Below are 16675 nucleotides of genomic sequence, written 5' to 3'. Positions count from 1 at the left end.
GGCACACTTAACTAATTTACAGTGGACAGGCATATGCACTCAGACGCATCCTGGTCCCCGAGGTGGGCTGAGTGAATTTGCCTTTCAAGGGTTTCAGCCTTACGGGAAACCAGCCAAATGCAGAAAGCAAAGACCTGCTCGAGACCTGTGCAGGTGGATGTGAACCCCAAGTCTGACATCCTGCTGATCTGCTGAAACCGGACCCTAGGGCAGCAGCATCAGGGTCAGACTTCTTGGGAGTCCCAGCCCGGAGAGGTAAGTCTGAGCCTCAGGTTCCAGTCCCAGGGTGATCTGTCATCGACAGAGCCTCCCTCTGCCGGAAGCAGTTGACCTTGACCCTGTCACTTCCTGAGTCTCCAATCCTGGCAAGCGAGAACCACAAACCAGGCAAAAGGGAAAGAGCAATGTTTCAGAGAAAGGCACAGGCCAAGGCCAGGCAGGAAGTGCAATGCGTATTAAAGCTCAAACCATGAAGAGAACAGACCATGGTATGTCATACACCCCATGCTCCGTCGATGTGGCAGGTCAGGTGACCGTGAGTGTGGGCCTCTCCGGGTGTACCAAGCTCATGTCCAGAGTGTGTGCACATACCAACATAGTAAGAGTAACTGAGGCTGAGTGTGCAAAACTAAAGATGTCTATCTACTCCGAAGGCATGCTGAAGACAGCACACATGTCAAGTTTCCCACCAGTGCACCGTCGGTCACTGCTGTGAGCATGGGTCACCTAGGCTACCAAGAATCACCGCTGGCACACGTCCTTTCTGATGGCGAGTGGAGTCCATTGGGATCAAGGACAATCGGGGTGTTGTACTCCAACTTGATCAGTTTCTGGAGACCAGCGGGGCATGGACCCCAATTCCCACTGATCAGGGTGCTCTCTTTGAAGAACGTGTTTCCTCCTGCATGGTATCTTCTTGTGAGTTTTTCCGGTGACTGGATTAAGAGTCCATTACTGATCAGCCAACTGCTTATTCCACCTCTGCTTGCACGGCCTGCATCCCAGCTGCCAGGCTGCCGGTGGGCGTTTGCCTCCCCTAAGGAAACGCCAGTTAAAGAAAACAGATCCACACGCCCTGCGTCTGGACAGATAATGGAATAGTGGAAGGGGATGAGGACACTCTGTCTTCTCTAAATCAAGCAGAGAGCACTATAAACTGCTGCAAGGTAACCCTCTGTGCTGCCCATCACCAAACACAGAGAAGGGACCCCGCAGGCCCAGCGGCCCCAATCAGAAACTCGTTGAAAACCTGGGGGATGTAAACCACATGGTTCTGCCGAGGAAACTGGGGGGAAGGACAACATCCAGGTTTCAAAGGTTGACCTGCAAAACGTCTCTGCCAAAACACGAACTGCTCCACTGCCTCCCCCCCACCCCCTCGCTCCCACCAAGAGATCATGCACCAAGCAGCACTGCCTCCTGGACTGTGTTCTTTGAGGTTCTCCTGCGGCTCCTGGGCCATCTCACACCCGGGGGAAGGCAGGGTTTCCACCCATCACAGGAGGAGGCAGTCCTTGCGTCCAACGCTGCTTCTGTCTAGACGCTCTTCCCCGGAAGTCCACCAACCAGCAAACCCATGTTCACCTCTCTGGGAAGTAGCTTCAAGCAGTGGCCACATCGTGACTACGTAACTTGACGACATCCAGTGGAGAGAGAATTTTCTGGAATCACCTTAGCAGAACAGCAGCCGAGAAAGACACAAATCGCCACACGGTCCGCCCGAGTGCACATACAGGATCCCGATGCCGAGAGGCAGAATTCAAGCCTCCCTCTGAAAAGCCTTTAATTAAATAACAACCTTAAGGAAGAGCCCTCCCCCCCACCCGTCCTGCTCCACCCCCAGGCTGATTTTGTCTGCAGAATGAAAGAATGGACGTGGGCAACTCTTGGGTTGGAGCTGAATCTGGCAGGAAAGCTTCACAAAGTTGGATAAGCAGTTAGACGCTGCTGTTCAGAATGAGATGCCAGGCTCCGTCCTCACATGGACCAAAGCAGGCTTCCTCTGCCACGCGCTTCTCCAATAATACGCCTTTCCTAACATGGCAATGGCTGGTTTTAGAAGAATGGAGCAGATTAAAAAAAATAGTCATATATTATTTTTTAAGACTCGTACTTGCTTCTCTGTGTGTCTATTAAACAAACACAAGGGCGCTCCCAAATGTTTGTGGGAAACATTCCGTCCTCTATTTGTCCCATGGTTTGCAATGACTCTTTGGTGACTCCGATGCTTACATACGTATGCACAGAGGGGGCTTGAAGGAAGCTCCATTATCTTCCAATTCCCGTTGTCCCAGAGACAGTCGAAAGTGTGCACGGTAGGCCTATGGTGAGTGTGTGTGTGAGTGGGTGTGTGTGTGTGTCCCCACAGTGCCCCTCCCCTGTGGTTACCTGTTACAGTTTACCTCTCACCCTGCCATTATCACAGAGCTCCACGCGAGAGCCAGCCAGGCCAGTAAGGAAAGTAGCTCATAGTGTCTAATTTTCACAATGCCAACAATGTCTATGGCACGCTAACACAGACATGAAGCATGTTGTGAGCCCCTCCCCATCCCACTTTTCTTTGCACAAGAACCAAACTCCCATGAACACCCATGTCTGCAGTGACGACGATGTAAGAGTTCGGTTTTTAAAGGGCTTTCGTGAAAAGCCACGCTCCCATGCCACCCCCTCCCGTGAAAGCAGCCCCCTGTCTGTGGATGGGCCTCCCTGTCTCGAGACCCCCGGGAGACCCCCAGCTCCATTCTGATCGCAGGCTTGGAGGTGGCTGTCCAGGGGTTCCGTGGGACCTTCCATGTATGAGAGTACACCAGCAGGGACCGGACTGCCACCCTGGGCAAGGGGCTCACAGGGTGATTCTCAGAGAAGTGTCCCCAATGTGTACATCGGCAGGAATAATAGGCAGCCAGCACCTGACACAAGAGAGGATCCCAACCCGGGCCTCTGTGTAGGTGTTTGCCGGGCAGGGAGAGAGTGAAAAAACGGGAGCCGAAGGAACTGGCCATGCTCATTCCACAGCAAGGGCTCGAAGCCTCCCACAGACACACATAGCGGCGGGCCGGGGGGAAGGAAGGCGGCAGACCAAAGTCACAACCCTTCAAATCAACTCCACAAGTATCTGCTGAGAAGCCAAGAAGACGAAGTTATAATTCTGAGGACCCAGGAAGAAGACTCCCTGCCTCCCATTCCCCACCCCCCATCCAGGCTTGTCCGTTGAAATGAAACAATATGCCCAGCTTGTCCTGGGTTCTCTCAGCCAAAGGCCTGGAGGGTAATGAGTGGGAGCGAGGAGGAAAAGAATGAACTTTCAAACACAGCCTCTGGGGTCTTTTGGTCTCCCTCATTGCTGCCTACATCTCCTCTCGGAAGGCAAGAAAGCCTCCCTCCTCCACGGTGAGGATGATCCGGTTAAGCCCTTAAGTCTGGACTCAAAGAGGACACGTGTGCCCCCCTCCCCAACTTCTGAATCAGCAGACAAGCACTGCTTTGACACCACCCCCCCACACACCCCCAGGGCAGAAGCAAGCTCTTCACACCAATGGCCTCAGCGGCCAGCCCTGGGGCTGCCTACTGCTGCCCAGATAAACTAGAGAGAGATGGCGGCCCACGTGACCAACCACGCTGACACAGCATCATTGCCAAAGCCAGAGTGTAATGTGGCCATAGTACCATGATCAATCCTCCCTCGAAAAGTACAATGGACAAGCCCCCCCTTCGGAACACTGCAGGTCCGGCACCTGGGCAGCCTTGACCACAAGAGTCTGTCTGTTGGCAGAGGCCAGTCCACATGCCACAGGGAGCTCCCGGGACGGCCACTTCTGGAGCACGCAGGTGTCCTGGGGAGGACAGACAAGATGGCCATGGGCGTCCGGGCGAGACATTCGTCCGGTGTTACCTTCTGGGATAGGCGTGCCTGCATCCCGTTCCCAGGCATGGGATTGGGTGGTTTGTCTCCCCACAGAAATAAAAGGAAAACGCGGATAAGCGGCAGGATGCAGCTCCTCCCTGGTCGTCCAGCGTCAGTCTTCCAAGCCCGACAGCTTCTTGGGGGCACTCTCCGGGGCCGTGGGCTGCGTCATGACCCATATGGGGCTCTCCTCCCCACGGATCACCTTCTCCCACTGGTTGAGGTTATTCCTGGCGAGAGAAGACACCATGGCAGGTCAGCTTCAGGAATGCGCTGTGGGCTGGGTCTCGGGAAGCCTCCAGAACCCGGTGGCTTCCCTTAGCGTCTCCTGTCTCGACTGACAACGGGGTGATGCCCTCAGACGGCTCTCGCTACGGGGTTTGGTTTAAAACCATACCCTCCCCTCACGACCATGGTACAAGCGTGCCACCCAAAGACCCATAATCCTCAATTCACCACCACTCCACCCCGAGTGTGGGCATGGCACTGCCACGCACTTACAAGCCCCCACCCCTAAGACCTCCAATACTTAACCTGAGGTGGGGGATCACACACAGCTCCTCTATTCTCCCCCGCCCCTGAGGGAACTTCTATTAAAAATAAAATCTTTTTTAAAATGCAATCTTTTCACCGAGTTCCATCATGAAAACAGAGAGCGAGAGAGGAAGCAGCAGCAGCAGGAAGGAGGAGGAGGGAGGGGAGGAGGGGTGGAGGAAAAGGAGGAACAGAAAGCAAGCAAGCAGAAAGTAGATCAGGTTAGAGTTTTTTAATCCTAACCCTTGCTTTGGAAGAGCCTAGAACTGGATCAGGAGGATCCCCTTTGGAGCTTCTCCCGCTTCCCGGAATGCAGTGGCCAGGCACGGACAGACGCCCTGTCCCAAGGATCACCCCCTGCACAGCACGGCCCCACACTGGTGACCCTGATGAGCAGGCAAACATGCCAGAACCTGACTCTCTTCGGACTGTAGCTGAGACGCACCACACCCATGGACAGAGTGGGAAGGGCCCCCACGATGGTTCAGGGTTTGCGGCCTGTTTGTGCAATGCCCCGACCTCAGGCAGCTGGACGGACCTGCAGGCGTTGAGGAGCGGCTCCGTGGGGGGCAGGATCTGGTGGAGGGTCGTGTAGCAGGGGATGGCCACCGCGTTGTAGAATCCAAGCTGCTCCGGCCACGCACAGGAAGAGGAACAAGAGCGCTCATTAGCAATCCCAGGGCACCTAGCACACCGCGCTCTTCCAGAGGAGAATGACCTGGTGGCTTCTGAAGCCTCACTGTCGCTTCCGACGCTCTACTCTGGCCCCAAGTGACATGGGACTCCACGAACACTAACACGGGACTCAGAGAAGTGCTTTGCAGTAGAGCCTAAGGACCAAGTGTACGGTCATCCACAGCCACAGACCTGGGATGGGCGCAGCCGCGCTCTCATGCGGCAGAGCGCATTGCAAAGTGGCTTGCTGCAGGTACAGTTAGATTAAAATCTGACACCTGATCACACGACCTCCCTTGTGTCCCACTTAAAATGTGTCCTAGTGTTTAATATCCTCTACTTTCTTTGTGATTGAGGGTTGTTGGGGGTTTTTTAATCTGTTCTGTTGTTAGTTTTTTGGTTTTTTTCCTTTTGTGATATTTTTTGTTCATGAGATCCAGTGGAGCTAAAACTATAGAGATGGTAACTGGATTAATGGTTCCTTAGCAGGGGAGTATGGAAGGAATCAGGGAGCAAATAACAGTGAAGAAAATGTTCCAGAACTGATTGTGTTGTTGACTGTACCACTCTTCTTGATGCGGCTGAACGATTGAATTGTATGATATGTGAATGATATACCAAGAATACTGTTTAAAATAATATAAAATATAAATAAATATAAATATAATATAAAATATAGTATATAATATACATCATCTCTTTCTTATACATTAAAATATCTATCTTGACGTTTTTAAAGAACCTTTCCATTTTCAGTGACGGGGCCCGCACGGTAGGTGAGCCGGTGGGGTCCTGTGTGCAGTGACCTATCCTATTTCTCACAGAAGACTTCTGCCAGAGTTTCATGGGTGTGCGGGGAGCAAGCAGTATGTGTCCTGCAATTGCCTGGCATGCCCTGAATCAAAATTCATGAGTAGATTCCCCAACGAGGAGCAGCTGGACTCCTGACCTTGTATGGCTCTTCCTGGCCTGCCATCTCGACCTCGGTGGAGAGGATTGTTGTGGAGGCCTGGGAACAGTAAGTACCTGACTCCCAAGGCAGCACTGGGCACCCAGGGGGCCACAGCACATCCAAGCTACTACCCTCCCTGCAGGGGACCAGACAAGGGAAGCTGCCATCATTTTCCTGGGTCGGAGAGAGAAGTTAGGTGGTTAGGATCATTCTCCAAGAGAACTTCCAACCAAGGGGATGGTTCACATATGACCGTGTGAATCCACGTCTTTCTAGCCACACTCCCAGGAGGGCAGGGCCTTTGTGGACAGTTATGCATAAGGCGATGGCACCCGGATGGAGCTGGCTGGACTGGGGCTGCAATGTTTCCTTTCTGTGAGTCTCGGTGAGTCCTCAGAGAGGGGTTCTTTCATCCATGCGCCCCAGACAACCGGTTTCCAGGAAAGGAGACAGGAAGTAGGCTATGTTGCTGTCTCACCAGGGCTATGAACACGCTGCCTCAGCATTTTGCACAAAGGGGACTTTCATTTAAATACAGTCGGAACTTTGGAGACCTTATCCAAGCCATCACCCTGTGGTGCAGCCCTTACAATGGCCTGCTTGCTGCAATCCTATCCCAAGGAAGAACTGATGGCAAAGGCAGTTAGGAATCACGTCAATCCAGACCACTGGGGTCTCTCAGTGCTGGTCTTACTGTCTTCCAAACCGAAAACCCACTGCAGGTGAGTCAAGCCCACTCACTCCCAGGGACCCTGCAGGGCAGAGCGGGGCTACGGCTGCACATCTTTGCAAAAGCAGGCCGCTTCCTCTTGCTCTGATAGACATGCGGGTGGGTTCACACAGTAGACCTTTCAGCTCCCCCTCCAGTGCCTCACCCACTGCATCACCAGGCTCCTCCTTACGCAGCCCTGGCCGTCTGCACGGAGAAGGGCTCCTGGGGCTATGCACAGACGCTATGTCCTTCCCAGCCCCCACCCAGCCTCGTGGCTTCCCAGGTTGCGATCGTGTCAGCTGGCTCCCCAACCCAGGTCAACAGGCCCGAGTTCTCTGAGTCCACGCTCCCTTCAAGGACAGGCGACACCTAGGAGGGTCTTCACAAGTGACGGTTCCCCTGACAGACAGTGACCAGAGGGTCAAGGTCCTACAGGGTGAACTGCTCATGGCTATGCATGCATCACCAGCCCGGGACTGGCTCATCCTTTTATCCAAATTGTACTGCAAGGGGGCACGCAACTTCCATCATGTGGAGCACAGTTCCCAAATGTATTTGGCTGACTGCCCTCTTTGGGGGGGGGGGGGGGGTTACTCAGCACTCCTCTGGCAACTGAAATCGTTCTCACTCTAGTCCACCACCCAGGGTGACGTGTAGATAGCTGCTTTTGCCACCCCACCTCCCCCTCATCACCCCACCCCCAGGGGCCGGTACTGTCCACCATGGGGAACACCGCTGTAGAGCCTTAGAACTACTTTAGACCATTTCACTTCGAACAAGGTGATTCATACTTGGCCTTGAGGGACTTCCCCCCGTTTTTCTCGGTCCATCATGGGGATGGGCTGGATGCCCAGCTTCTTCATCTCGTCGCCCTGCGATCAAAGGAGAAACAAGCGAGTCAGACTCTCCATTCACAGCCAGAACACTCTCCGTCTAGGCACGTTCTGTCCTTTCTTCGCTGATCTGCTCGTTAAAAAGATGGTGTTTTTGTGTCCTGACCCAAGAGAAGCGTGGCCCATGAACGCATCCTGCTTTGGTGTTTTATCCTTGATGGTTCTCCCACCCCGACTTTCGGGACGCCCAGCCAGCTCTTCTATGTTCATTCTGCAGAAGGCAGGGGACGTTACCAGGAGAGCAGAGGTAAGATCTGCTGCTGAGAACCCAAACACGGACCCGTGTCAGACCTCTCCACTGTCTGCTTCCAATGCCATCTCCTCTCCACTGCACTGGGTGAAGCTAAGCTCTAGGACGGGCAGCTGGTAGGACACAGCCCCTGAGGTGCCAAGGTGAAAGCAAACAGAGTCGTGGGCCAAGACTCTGTTGGGAAAGAGACACAGTATTTATTCCCTAGCTGCATGTTATCGTGAAAGTTATTATTGCAGGCTCTGGGCTAAGTCATTAGCATACAGTATTTCATCTAATCCTCAGGCAATGCTACGTATGAGATACAGACAGTGAGACCACCCCCACCCCCTGAGCCCCCCATTTCAGAGTTTTCAAAACTAGCTGGCTCGTTGCGGGTATTTGTGAGAGGCAGCGCTTCCCCCCACATTCAGCAGGGATGTTAACAACCTTTGTTCACTGAAGAGCAAAGACAAGACTATGCATCAGGTAGTCAGGTCTACCGTGGGAGACTCAAGTTCACCGCATTGGAGTCGGTTCTCATCACCACAACCCAACAGGAGAGGGGGGACTGTCCTGGCGTGTCTCCTAGACTGTCACTCTTTACCTTCACAGGAGTAGAAAGCCCTGTCTGGTGGCTTCAAACTTCTGGTCCTGTGGTCAGCAGCCCAATGTGTAACCCTAACTGATATGCCCCCAGGGCAAAATCTACTAAAGAGATGTCATCTTGGCATGCATGTTTTATTGCAGAAATACAGCTGCCGCGGTGTGAAATATATCCTTGTTGAATAAAACTGTCTTCAAAGCAACAAGCTGCCATCAGGCTGCATGTCCTATGTGGCATTTAAGGACCCTGACTCTAGAGTGACCACTCCCAGCTGCACCCTAAGTTGGCAGTGACAGTGACATCACATGTGATAGTCAGACACACACACACACACACACACACACACCCCTGACGCCATCTTTCTCAAAGGGGTCTGGCCGTCCCCGTAAAGCATCTACGAGAGAAAGACCCTGGGCAGGCCTCCCCAAGAAATCCCCACATCAGCTGGAGACCGAGCTTTGGTTCCAGGTCATCACAATGGTCTGGCTTCACTGCTTATGGAAGGACCCAAGTTCATGGACCGTTTCTGCTGAACAGGCTGCTGTTTTTACCCATCCTTCTGCCAGCAGCTCTGAGGGGGGGAAGAGGTGGCTCTCTACTCCCATAAAGAGTTACAGTCCCCCAAACCCACAGAACAGAGCCTGACATCGTCTCTCATCAAATTCATCACTGGCAGGTGGGTAGACAGTGCAGTGTGTCTGCCACTCCCGGTGTGGGTGGTGGGAAATGATTGTTCTCCTGGCCCATAGGGCCACTGTGAGTCTGTATGGGCTCAATGGCAGGGGGAATTTGCCTCTCCTGATGAATCACCAACTATCAAACGCTTGTCCTCCAAATGCACTTTGATTTCTTCGAGCCAAATCGGAGGCCTCGAGCATTGGGGGGTTAGTGTGTCCATTAGGGAAGCCTGGTGAGGGACCCAGGAGGGTGCAGAAGGGTACTGGACTTCACAGGCTTATGGGTCACTCAGAAGGAGATGGCTGAAAAGCACAGCACTGACCACTTAGATTGTTACATTCAGGAAAGGTTTGAAGGGAAGTAGATAATTTATATGTTTGTTTCACACACCAGGAGTTCTCCTGAAATAGCCTATCATCAGATTCATCGACAGAGGGGCTGTGATAGGAAACAATTAGTATCCCTAATTTCTAACTTTAGGTCTAGGTAACCCAACAGGCTGTGGGGCCAATGCCTGCCTGAAGACCGGAGGGCACAGGCAACACGCAGGTGCTTACCGGATGACTGAGTCGATCAGTCTCTAACGAGGACAACAGTTGCCCAGCTATTTGGAGAATATACTCCCAGACTCCTTCAGTTGAGATCAAAGAACTTAGACACGACTTACGTGAGAAATTTCTACCCCACGGCTAAACCCTCCCACGTTCCCACGTGTGAGTCTAGTTGAAAACATGCATATTTACCAGCAACACGAACAACCAAGGCCTCGCTTACTTCATGTCCCCACAAGTCCCCCTCTGTGTGCTATAGGTTGTGCAAGTTTATATAAAACTCAAGGACGTACCTCAGCCCAAAACTCGGCGTATATGTCATTTGCCGTCAGCTTTGTCACTGGCCACAGTTTCGTCACGGAACAGAGATCACAGGCGGTCATCATCAGCCCAATGACGCGGTCCCTAGAAGGCAACCAAAGCACACTGGTCAGCTCGGCGGCTGCACACTGGTCAGCTCGCCAGCTTGCGAGACTGCTGCATTTTCGGGAGTGAGGCTTCCGGTCTGTCTTCCTTTGGGATGGGGAACAAGAACACAGAACGGAGACACGCCGCTCACAGGCAGGACATGGACCGGTAGGAGCCTCAGGTGCTCCTACCTCAAGCTCTAAGAGGGCATGCCAGATCCCTGTGGTCGGAGTACGTGTGGCACACAGGTGTGTCTGTCTCAGGAGAAGCACAGCCCAAATGCTCCTGGGTGGCCAGACTTGGTCTCAGTTACTTCGGACATGTCGTCAGGAGAGACCAGTCACTAGAGAAGGACATCAGGCTTGGCAAAGTGGAGATGCAGCGAAAAAGAGTAAGATCCTAGGCAAGATGGACAAACACAGTGGCTGCCAACAAAGGCTGCAGCATCACAACAATTGTGAAGCTTGCACAGGCCGGGGCAGTGTTTTGTCCGGTTGTCCATAAGGTGCCACGAGTCGGAATCTGCTTGGCTGCACCTCATGACAACAATGGTCATGATACGAGACTGCAAAGTCCCTGGTGGCCCTTCTCCCCACCCGGAGGAGCCGCAGAAGTCAGGCCAGCTGGTCTGCTTCCATAAACAGTGCAGCCAGGAAACCGGCGGCAGCAGCTCTGTCCTTGGGTTGCCAGGAATTGAAATGGGCCTGACGGCAAGGGGCAAATGCAGAATGCCATCTGTATAAGCCGATCACCTGACTTGCTTAATGTGACTCGGATCCTGAAAAACAAGCCCATTAGCATTTTCTCAGGAAGCCGGCCTTTGGATTCTAGCAGGTCCATGGCCCACCCCTGGCCGTTCTGAGAAGTCGGCATCTGCTCTTTCCTTTCCGTGCCTGCTCCTGCAGGGGGAGCTTGCGTTCCCATGTGTATTTTCCTCGGCCTCAGCACCTCCTGTGGGCAAGTCCATCGTGGCTGCTGCGAGGAGCCGTCCAGTCACTTCCGGCTCACTGCGACCCCGTGTCCAACCAAACAACACCTCCCGGTCCTGCGGCACCCTCACCATTGTTCTCCAATCGCAGCCCACGGTTGCAGCCACTGTGTCCACCCATCGTGAGGAAGGTCTCTCCTTGTGAGGGCACCCCTCGACGTTAGCATACATGATGTCCTTCTCCACGGACTGGTCTCTCCCGACAACATCCCCAGAATATGTGAGACAAAGTCGCTCCATCCTGCCTTCTAAGGAGCATCCTGGCTCCACTTCTTTGAACAGCCCACAGTCGTCTCAGTACGTGTTGCCAGAGCCACCTTTCAGATGTGTTACAGATTCTTCTTCGACCTTCCTTATTCGATGTCAGACTTGACGTGCTGATGAGGTGATGGAAAACACCCTGGCAATGGTCAGGCGCGCCTTAGTCCTCAAAGTAACCTGCTTGCTTTTCAACACATTAAAGAGTTCTTGGGCAGTAGAGCAATCCAATGGATTTATCCAATTGCCAATGATCCAATAACGGAGTGAAGACCTCGAGTGTCTACAACCTGAATTCAACAACTTCTCAAGAACAGATTTGACGCATTGAACACTTAATGTCAGAAGGCATTATGGGTGTTCTGATGAACAATTCTGTAAAACACCACAACATCCCCAAAGCAGTTCTACATCAAATGCACACCTGAAAAGCACACTGGCATGATGTTTGTTTGTATTACCCCCCTCCCTCCCTCAAACAGGCATGTCATCCAGGTAGCCTTGCCGCAGGCTCCGGAGCATTGGTTTGTAAAAGACCACCTGTACCTGTGCGATTGGTTGTTGAGGTTCAGCGAGCCGGTCTGGTACATCTCCTCCAGCTGCTTCCTGTTCCCGAAGTACAAGGCGAGGTCCGTGGCAATGATGGCTTTTCGGATGATCTCCAGCACCTGCTCGTACTCCCCGGAGCTCAGCGTGGAGAAGATGTTGTGTCCTTCCAACTGTGAGAAAAGCACACAGATCGGAAGCCGCCCGCGACACACGTACGCACACAGGCAGTGCCCGCCTGACTTGCAGGTTGCAGCTCTGGGGGAAACCAAAGCAGCATTCAAAGTGACGCTGAAATGGGCAGCATGTTGCTTCCTTTTACAAAAGAGACCACACAATGGAGCTACCATCACTATATGCGGCTATTTAGATGGCGGGGACATCTCTTGTTCCAAGAAAATCCAGTCACATCAACCAATCTTTTAAGAATAATAAAGGCATTCTCGTGGTGCTAAGGATGAGGTGTGGAGTAGCTGCTGATAAGGTCGGTGGTTCAAAACCACCAGCTGCTCCTGGGGAGAAAGATGAGGCTGCCAGCTCCTGTAAAGATGTACCATCCAAGAGATGGAATCCATTCTAGGCAACTAACACCACCACCAAAAAGTCACAGGGTACAAGGAAACGCTGAGGGCCTTTGCACAAGCTCCAGCCATGCCCGGTGCTAACGAGGAGCCAAAGGCAGGTGGGGATGTGGTCAGTCTGGTTTTCAGAACCATCCCAGAAGCCGACGTCTTTGTTGTCTGGGGCTGGAGGCAGACAGAGCAGCATTTCCTGCACACGTTTGTAAAATGTTACTCCTATTTTTAAACAACACTCTCTCCTGAAAAAAACTCTGAAACCCTATGCTTCCAACCTTTAAGGTCAGAGTTCTATACTTGCTTGCTTGCCCTCCTGATCCCCGCACTTCCTCCTCACTAACTTGCCCCAAACTGGACTGGGAGACTTTTTAAGATGGAGAAGTCTACGGAACTGATCATGTCCCATATCTTGAAATGACACAACACATTTTGGTACTTAATCACATGATACATCCAACCACTATACCGGTGTATTAAAACTTAAGACTGTTGGTGGTGGGGGCTACAGTCGGTTCTGACCCACAGCAACCCCCTGCACAGCAGGGAGAAACACGGCCCAGTCCAGCTCCAGCCTCACAGTGTTCCTGTGCCCGAGCCCATTGTTGCGGCCACTGTGTCCATCCATCTCCTTGAGGACCTTCCTCTGTTTTGGCTGCTTCTTCACTTTATTGGAGACAGGTCTCTCCGGACAACATGTCCTAACTCTGCAAGAAGTCTTGTCATCCATGCCTCTAAGGAGCACTCTGGCCTTACTTCTTCCAAGACAGATTGGTTTGTCCTTTCAGCAGTCTAGGTACTTTCAATCTTCCTCTCCAGCACCACAAGTCAAATGTATCGATTCTTCTTCAGTCTTCCTGATTCAGTGTCCAACTTTCACGTGTCTACGATGCAGTGGAGACTACCATGGCTTGAGTCAGGTGCACCTTAGTCCTCAAAGTAACTTCCTTGCTAGTCAATGCTCTAAAGAGATCTTGGGCAGCAGATTTGCCTAACACAATGCATCTTTTGATTCTTGACTTCTGTCTCCATGAGCATTGATTGTGGAGCCAAACAAGATAAAATCTGTGACAACGTCAACCCTTTCTCCATTTAGCGTGATGTTACCTATTGGTCCCGTTGTGAGGCGTTTGGTCTTCTTGACATTGAGTTGTAATCCCTACTGAACTCTGCAACCCTTGATCTTCCTCAGCAAGTGCTTCAAGTCATCCTTTCAGCAAGCAAAGTTGTGTCATCTGGGTATTGCAGGTTGTTCAGGGGCCTTCCTTCAATCCTGGTGCCACACTCTTCTTCATAGAACCCAGCTTCCCCGGCGACTTGCTCAGCATGCAGATTGAATAAGGATGGAGAGAGAATACAGCCCTGTCATCCCCTGACCTGACTTTCAGGCATGCAGTGCTCCCTTGTTCTGTTGGCACAGCGGCCTCTTGATCCATGTACAAGTTCTGAATGAGCACATCGAAGTGTTCTGGAATTCCCCTTCTCCGCAAGGTTACCCACAGTTTGGATGATCCACAGAGTGAAATGCCTTGGTGTGATCAATAAAATACAAGTAAACACCTTTCTGGTATTCTCTGCTTTCAGCCAAGATCCATCAGACATAGGTAGTCATATCTCTTGTTCTGTACCCTCTTCAGAATGCAGCCAGAACCTCTGGCAGCTCCCTGTTCATGTACTGCTGCTGCCATTGTTGGGTGACCTTCAGAAAAGTTAGACTTGCACATGATATAGGTGATATTTTTCTACAGTTTGAGCATTCTGTTGCATCATCTTTCTTGGGAACGGATACAAATATGGGTCTCTTCCAGACAGTTGGCCTAGTGCTGTCTTTCAAACTCCCGGCATAGAGGAGCAAGCGCTTCCCATGCTTCGTGTGCCGGTTGAAACACTTCAGTTCATATTCCATCAAGTCCTGGAGCCTTGTTTCTGGCCAATGTGTTCAGTGCAGCCTGAACGTCTTCCTTCAGCACCATTGGTCCTTGCTCATGTGCTCCCTCCTGAAACGGTGGGGTGTGCACTAGTCTCGTTTGGGGGTAGTGACTGTGCATTTATCATTTCTGCCCTCTTTGGATGCTCCCTGTATCATTCACAAAACGAGGACTAATGTTAATGATATAACACATCGGAGGCCATACCTCTCACTTGTCCATCCAGTGCTGCCACTTACCGGCTGTATTGATAGCGGTTAGATGTGGTCACATGTTGGGTGGACATTAGCTCACCCTTAGGAGGGGATGGACAATAAAGATGGAAAATGCTGTGTGCAGGCAACCGAAGCTCCAATAAATGACCGAATGAGTGCTATGCCATCTATGAAATTGGGGCCACATGGCTTCTCTTGGAGTTCAGTGAGAGGGAGAAGAAAACCAGACCAACCACCAGGTGAGTCCCCATTGAGTGGGTTGGGTGGCCAGCGGCTGCCTCTGTCCAGGATACACCTACAGATAGGGACAGACGACAGAGGTATTTGCCTCCGCATTCTACTCTGTGAGCAAAGCAAGCAGGGGGTCCAAAGTCCACAGCTGTGCCGCCATCGGCAGCAAACGCCAGCCCCACGAATGGCCCCGGGGAAAGGGGACAGTGCCGGAGGCAGTGAATCGGTCATCAGCGGCCCCTCTAACACAACGTGCGGGAGGACTTTCGGAGATGGGAACAGGTGTCCACAGCAGGTGATGATTCAAGACTCATGGAACTGCGAGAACGCCGTTTTCTCCACGATGAGAGGTGTCCCCTGAACAGGTCTGTCGGAGGACTTCATTCACGTGGCGTGTTTGCAGCAGGCGGAAGTCAGGGGTGAAAGGGGTGGCTTCATTCTCACCCCGTTAGGAAAGAGAATACGTAAATATATCCCAACACTGGCATGATCCCAACACAAACGCGGCATCACAATCTCAGACAACAGCAACCACCTGGAAACAGAACGCATCTGGGTGTCTGGTAAGAAAACGGTTCACTTTCTTGCCTGTAAATGTCTGAAAATTAACCTACTGAGTGAAGGCATCCGACCACTTTCCAAGCAGGGGCCACCTCCGTGTTCCGTGACATGAAGCCTGTGCTCGCCTGTCTCTGAACGTTACCCATGTGGTTCTGTCACCCTGAGTCCTCTCACCCACAGGTCTGCACTTGGTCTGCACTGGCCAAACTCGTCGCACCTCCCGTGTGCTAGAGGCTAGGGGAGATCCCCTTTCTCCTAGCGAATTTGGGCATGCGTTCAGGACCAGGGAACTTTCTCTTGCCTGCAATGTAACATAAAAGCAACTAAGGCCTGAGTGTGCGGAGGAGCTCAGGGGCCTGCCACAGGGCAGTAGGTGACCCCATGCCACATGGGGGCTCAGAAACACATTCCCAGAGGGGACATCTCCCTGCTCATTGGAAGGAGGGGTCCAAAGGGGGGCAGTGAGGAACGCAGACAATGACACCAAAGCTGACAAATTCCAGGAGCGGGAGGAACAGGGGGGGTCTGCACCAGGCAGCGCCCACTCATCAGAGACAAGCCTGCTGCCTAGAAGCCAGGATCACAGCCTGGATGCAGAGGGCCACTGGTGCCGCAAAGCAAGAGGACAGAGACGGTGGCATATGTGTGTGGGGACAGATCTGAGGGGCTCAGAGGAAACATAAGTCTGCTGCTGCCACCTCTAAGCCAAGCCTCCTTCCTGCAGACACGGGGAGAGAGTAGATGTATCCCCGGGAGTTTCCAGGGGCTCCACCTCCCTGGAAGTGGGGACTGCTTTCCTTGCTGAGCAGCCATCAGGTCCAGGCACTGACCTTCAGCTGGGAGCTGAGTGCTGGTCACTGCACCACGGTTTAGAGACAGGGCGATTCAAGAGGGGAGAGCCACATGATGGAGCAAGCCCCAGGTGTGGTATGTAGCAGTGAGGGGGTCAAGTCCCAACTTTTCCCCTGGCCCCAAGCTCAGGGGGGACACAGTGTGATGGTGACTCAAGGGCACGCAAGGCTGAAGAGCCCCTGAGGGTCCAGAGCCTCGCCACCCCTACCTGCTGTCCTGCCCCTGCTCCACGTGGTGAAGTGAGGCCTGCCATAGGCTGGGCCCATCGCCCATGGTGCCTTGACACCGGCAGTTAGAAAAGGGCAGACAAGGGCTGTGGGGCGTCCACCTTCTCAGGCTCGCTGCTCAGAGCCGCTGCTGTCTTCTCCTCCTCCTCCT

General features: G+C 52.6%; 1 protein-coding gene across 1 annotated transcript in view; it reads right to left on the bottom strand.

The window, feature by feature from the left end:
• Positions 1-1837: 1837 nt before the first annotated feature.
• The window catches only part of PDE10A (phosphodiesterase 10A), a 422142-nt gene continuing 407304 nt past the window's right edge, over positions 1838-16675 (bottom strand). Inside the window, exons 19-23 of the mRNA XM_030886876.2 lie at positions 11936-12108; positions 10029-10140; positions 7569-7649; positions 4977-5065; positions 1838-4134 (exon numbers count right to left, since the gene is read on the bottom strand). Of these exons, the coding sequence (XP_030742736.2) occupies positions 4017-4134; positions 4977-5065; positions 7569-7649; positions 10029-10140; positions 11936-12108 (573 nt within the window). The 3' untranslated portion in view covers positions 1838-4016. The remainder of the gene's footprint in view (positions 4135-4976; positions 5066-7568; positions 7650-10028; positions 10141-11935; positions 12109-16675) is intronic.

Source organism: Echinops telfairi, unplaced genomic scaffold (genome assembly GCF_000313985.2).
Source record: "Echinops telfairi isolate 266 unplaced genomic scaffold, ASM31398v2 ScPeMD7_3533;HRSCAF=4204_0, whole genome shotgun sequence".
NCBI classification, from domain to species: Eukaryota; Metazoa; Chordata; class Mammalia; order Afrosoricida; family Tenrecidae; genus Echinops; species Echinops telfairi.
This window is presented reverse-complemented; position numbering and strand designations above follow the sequence as displayed.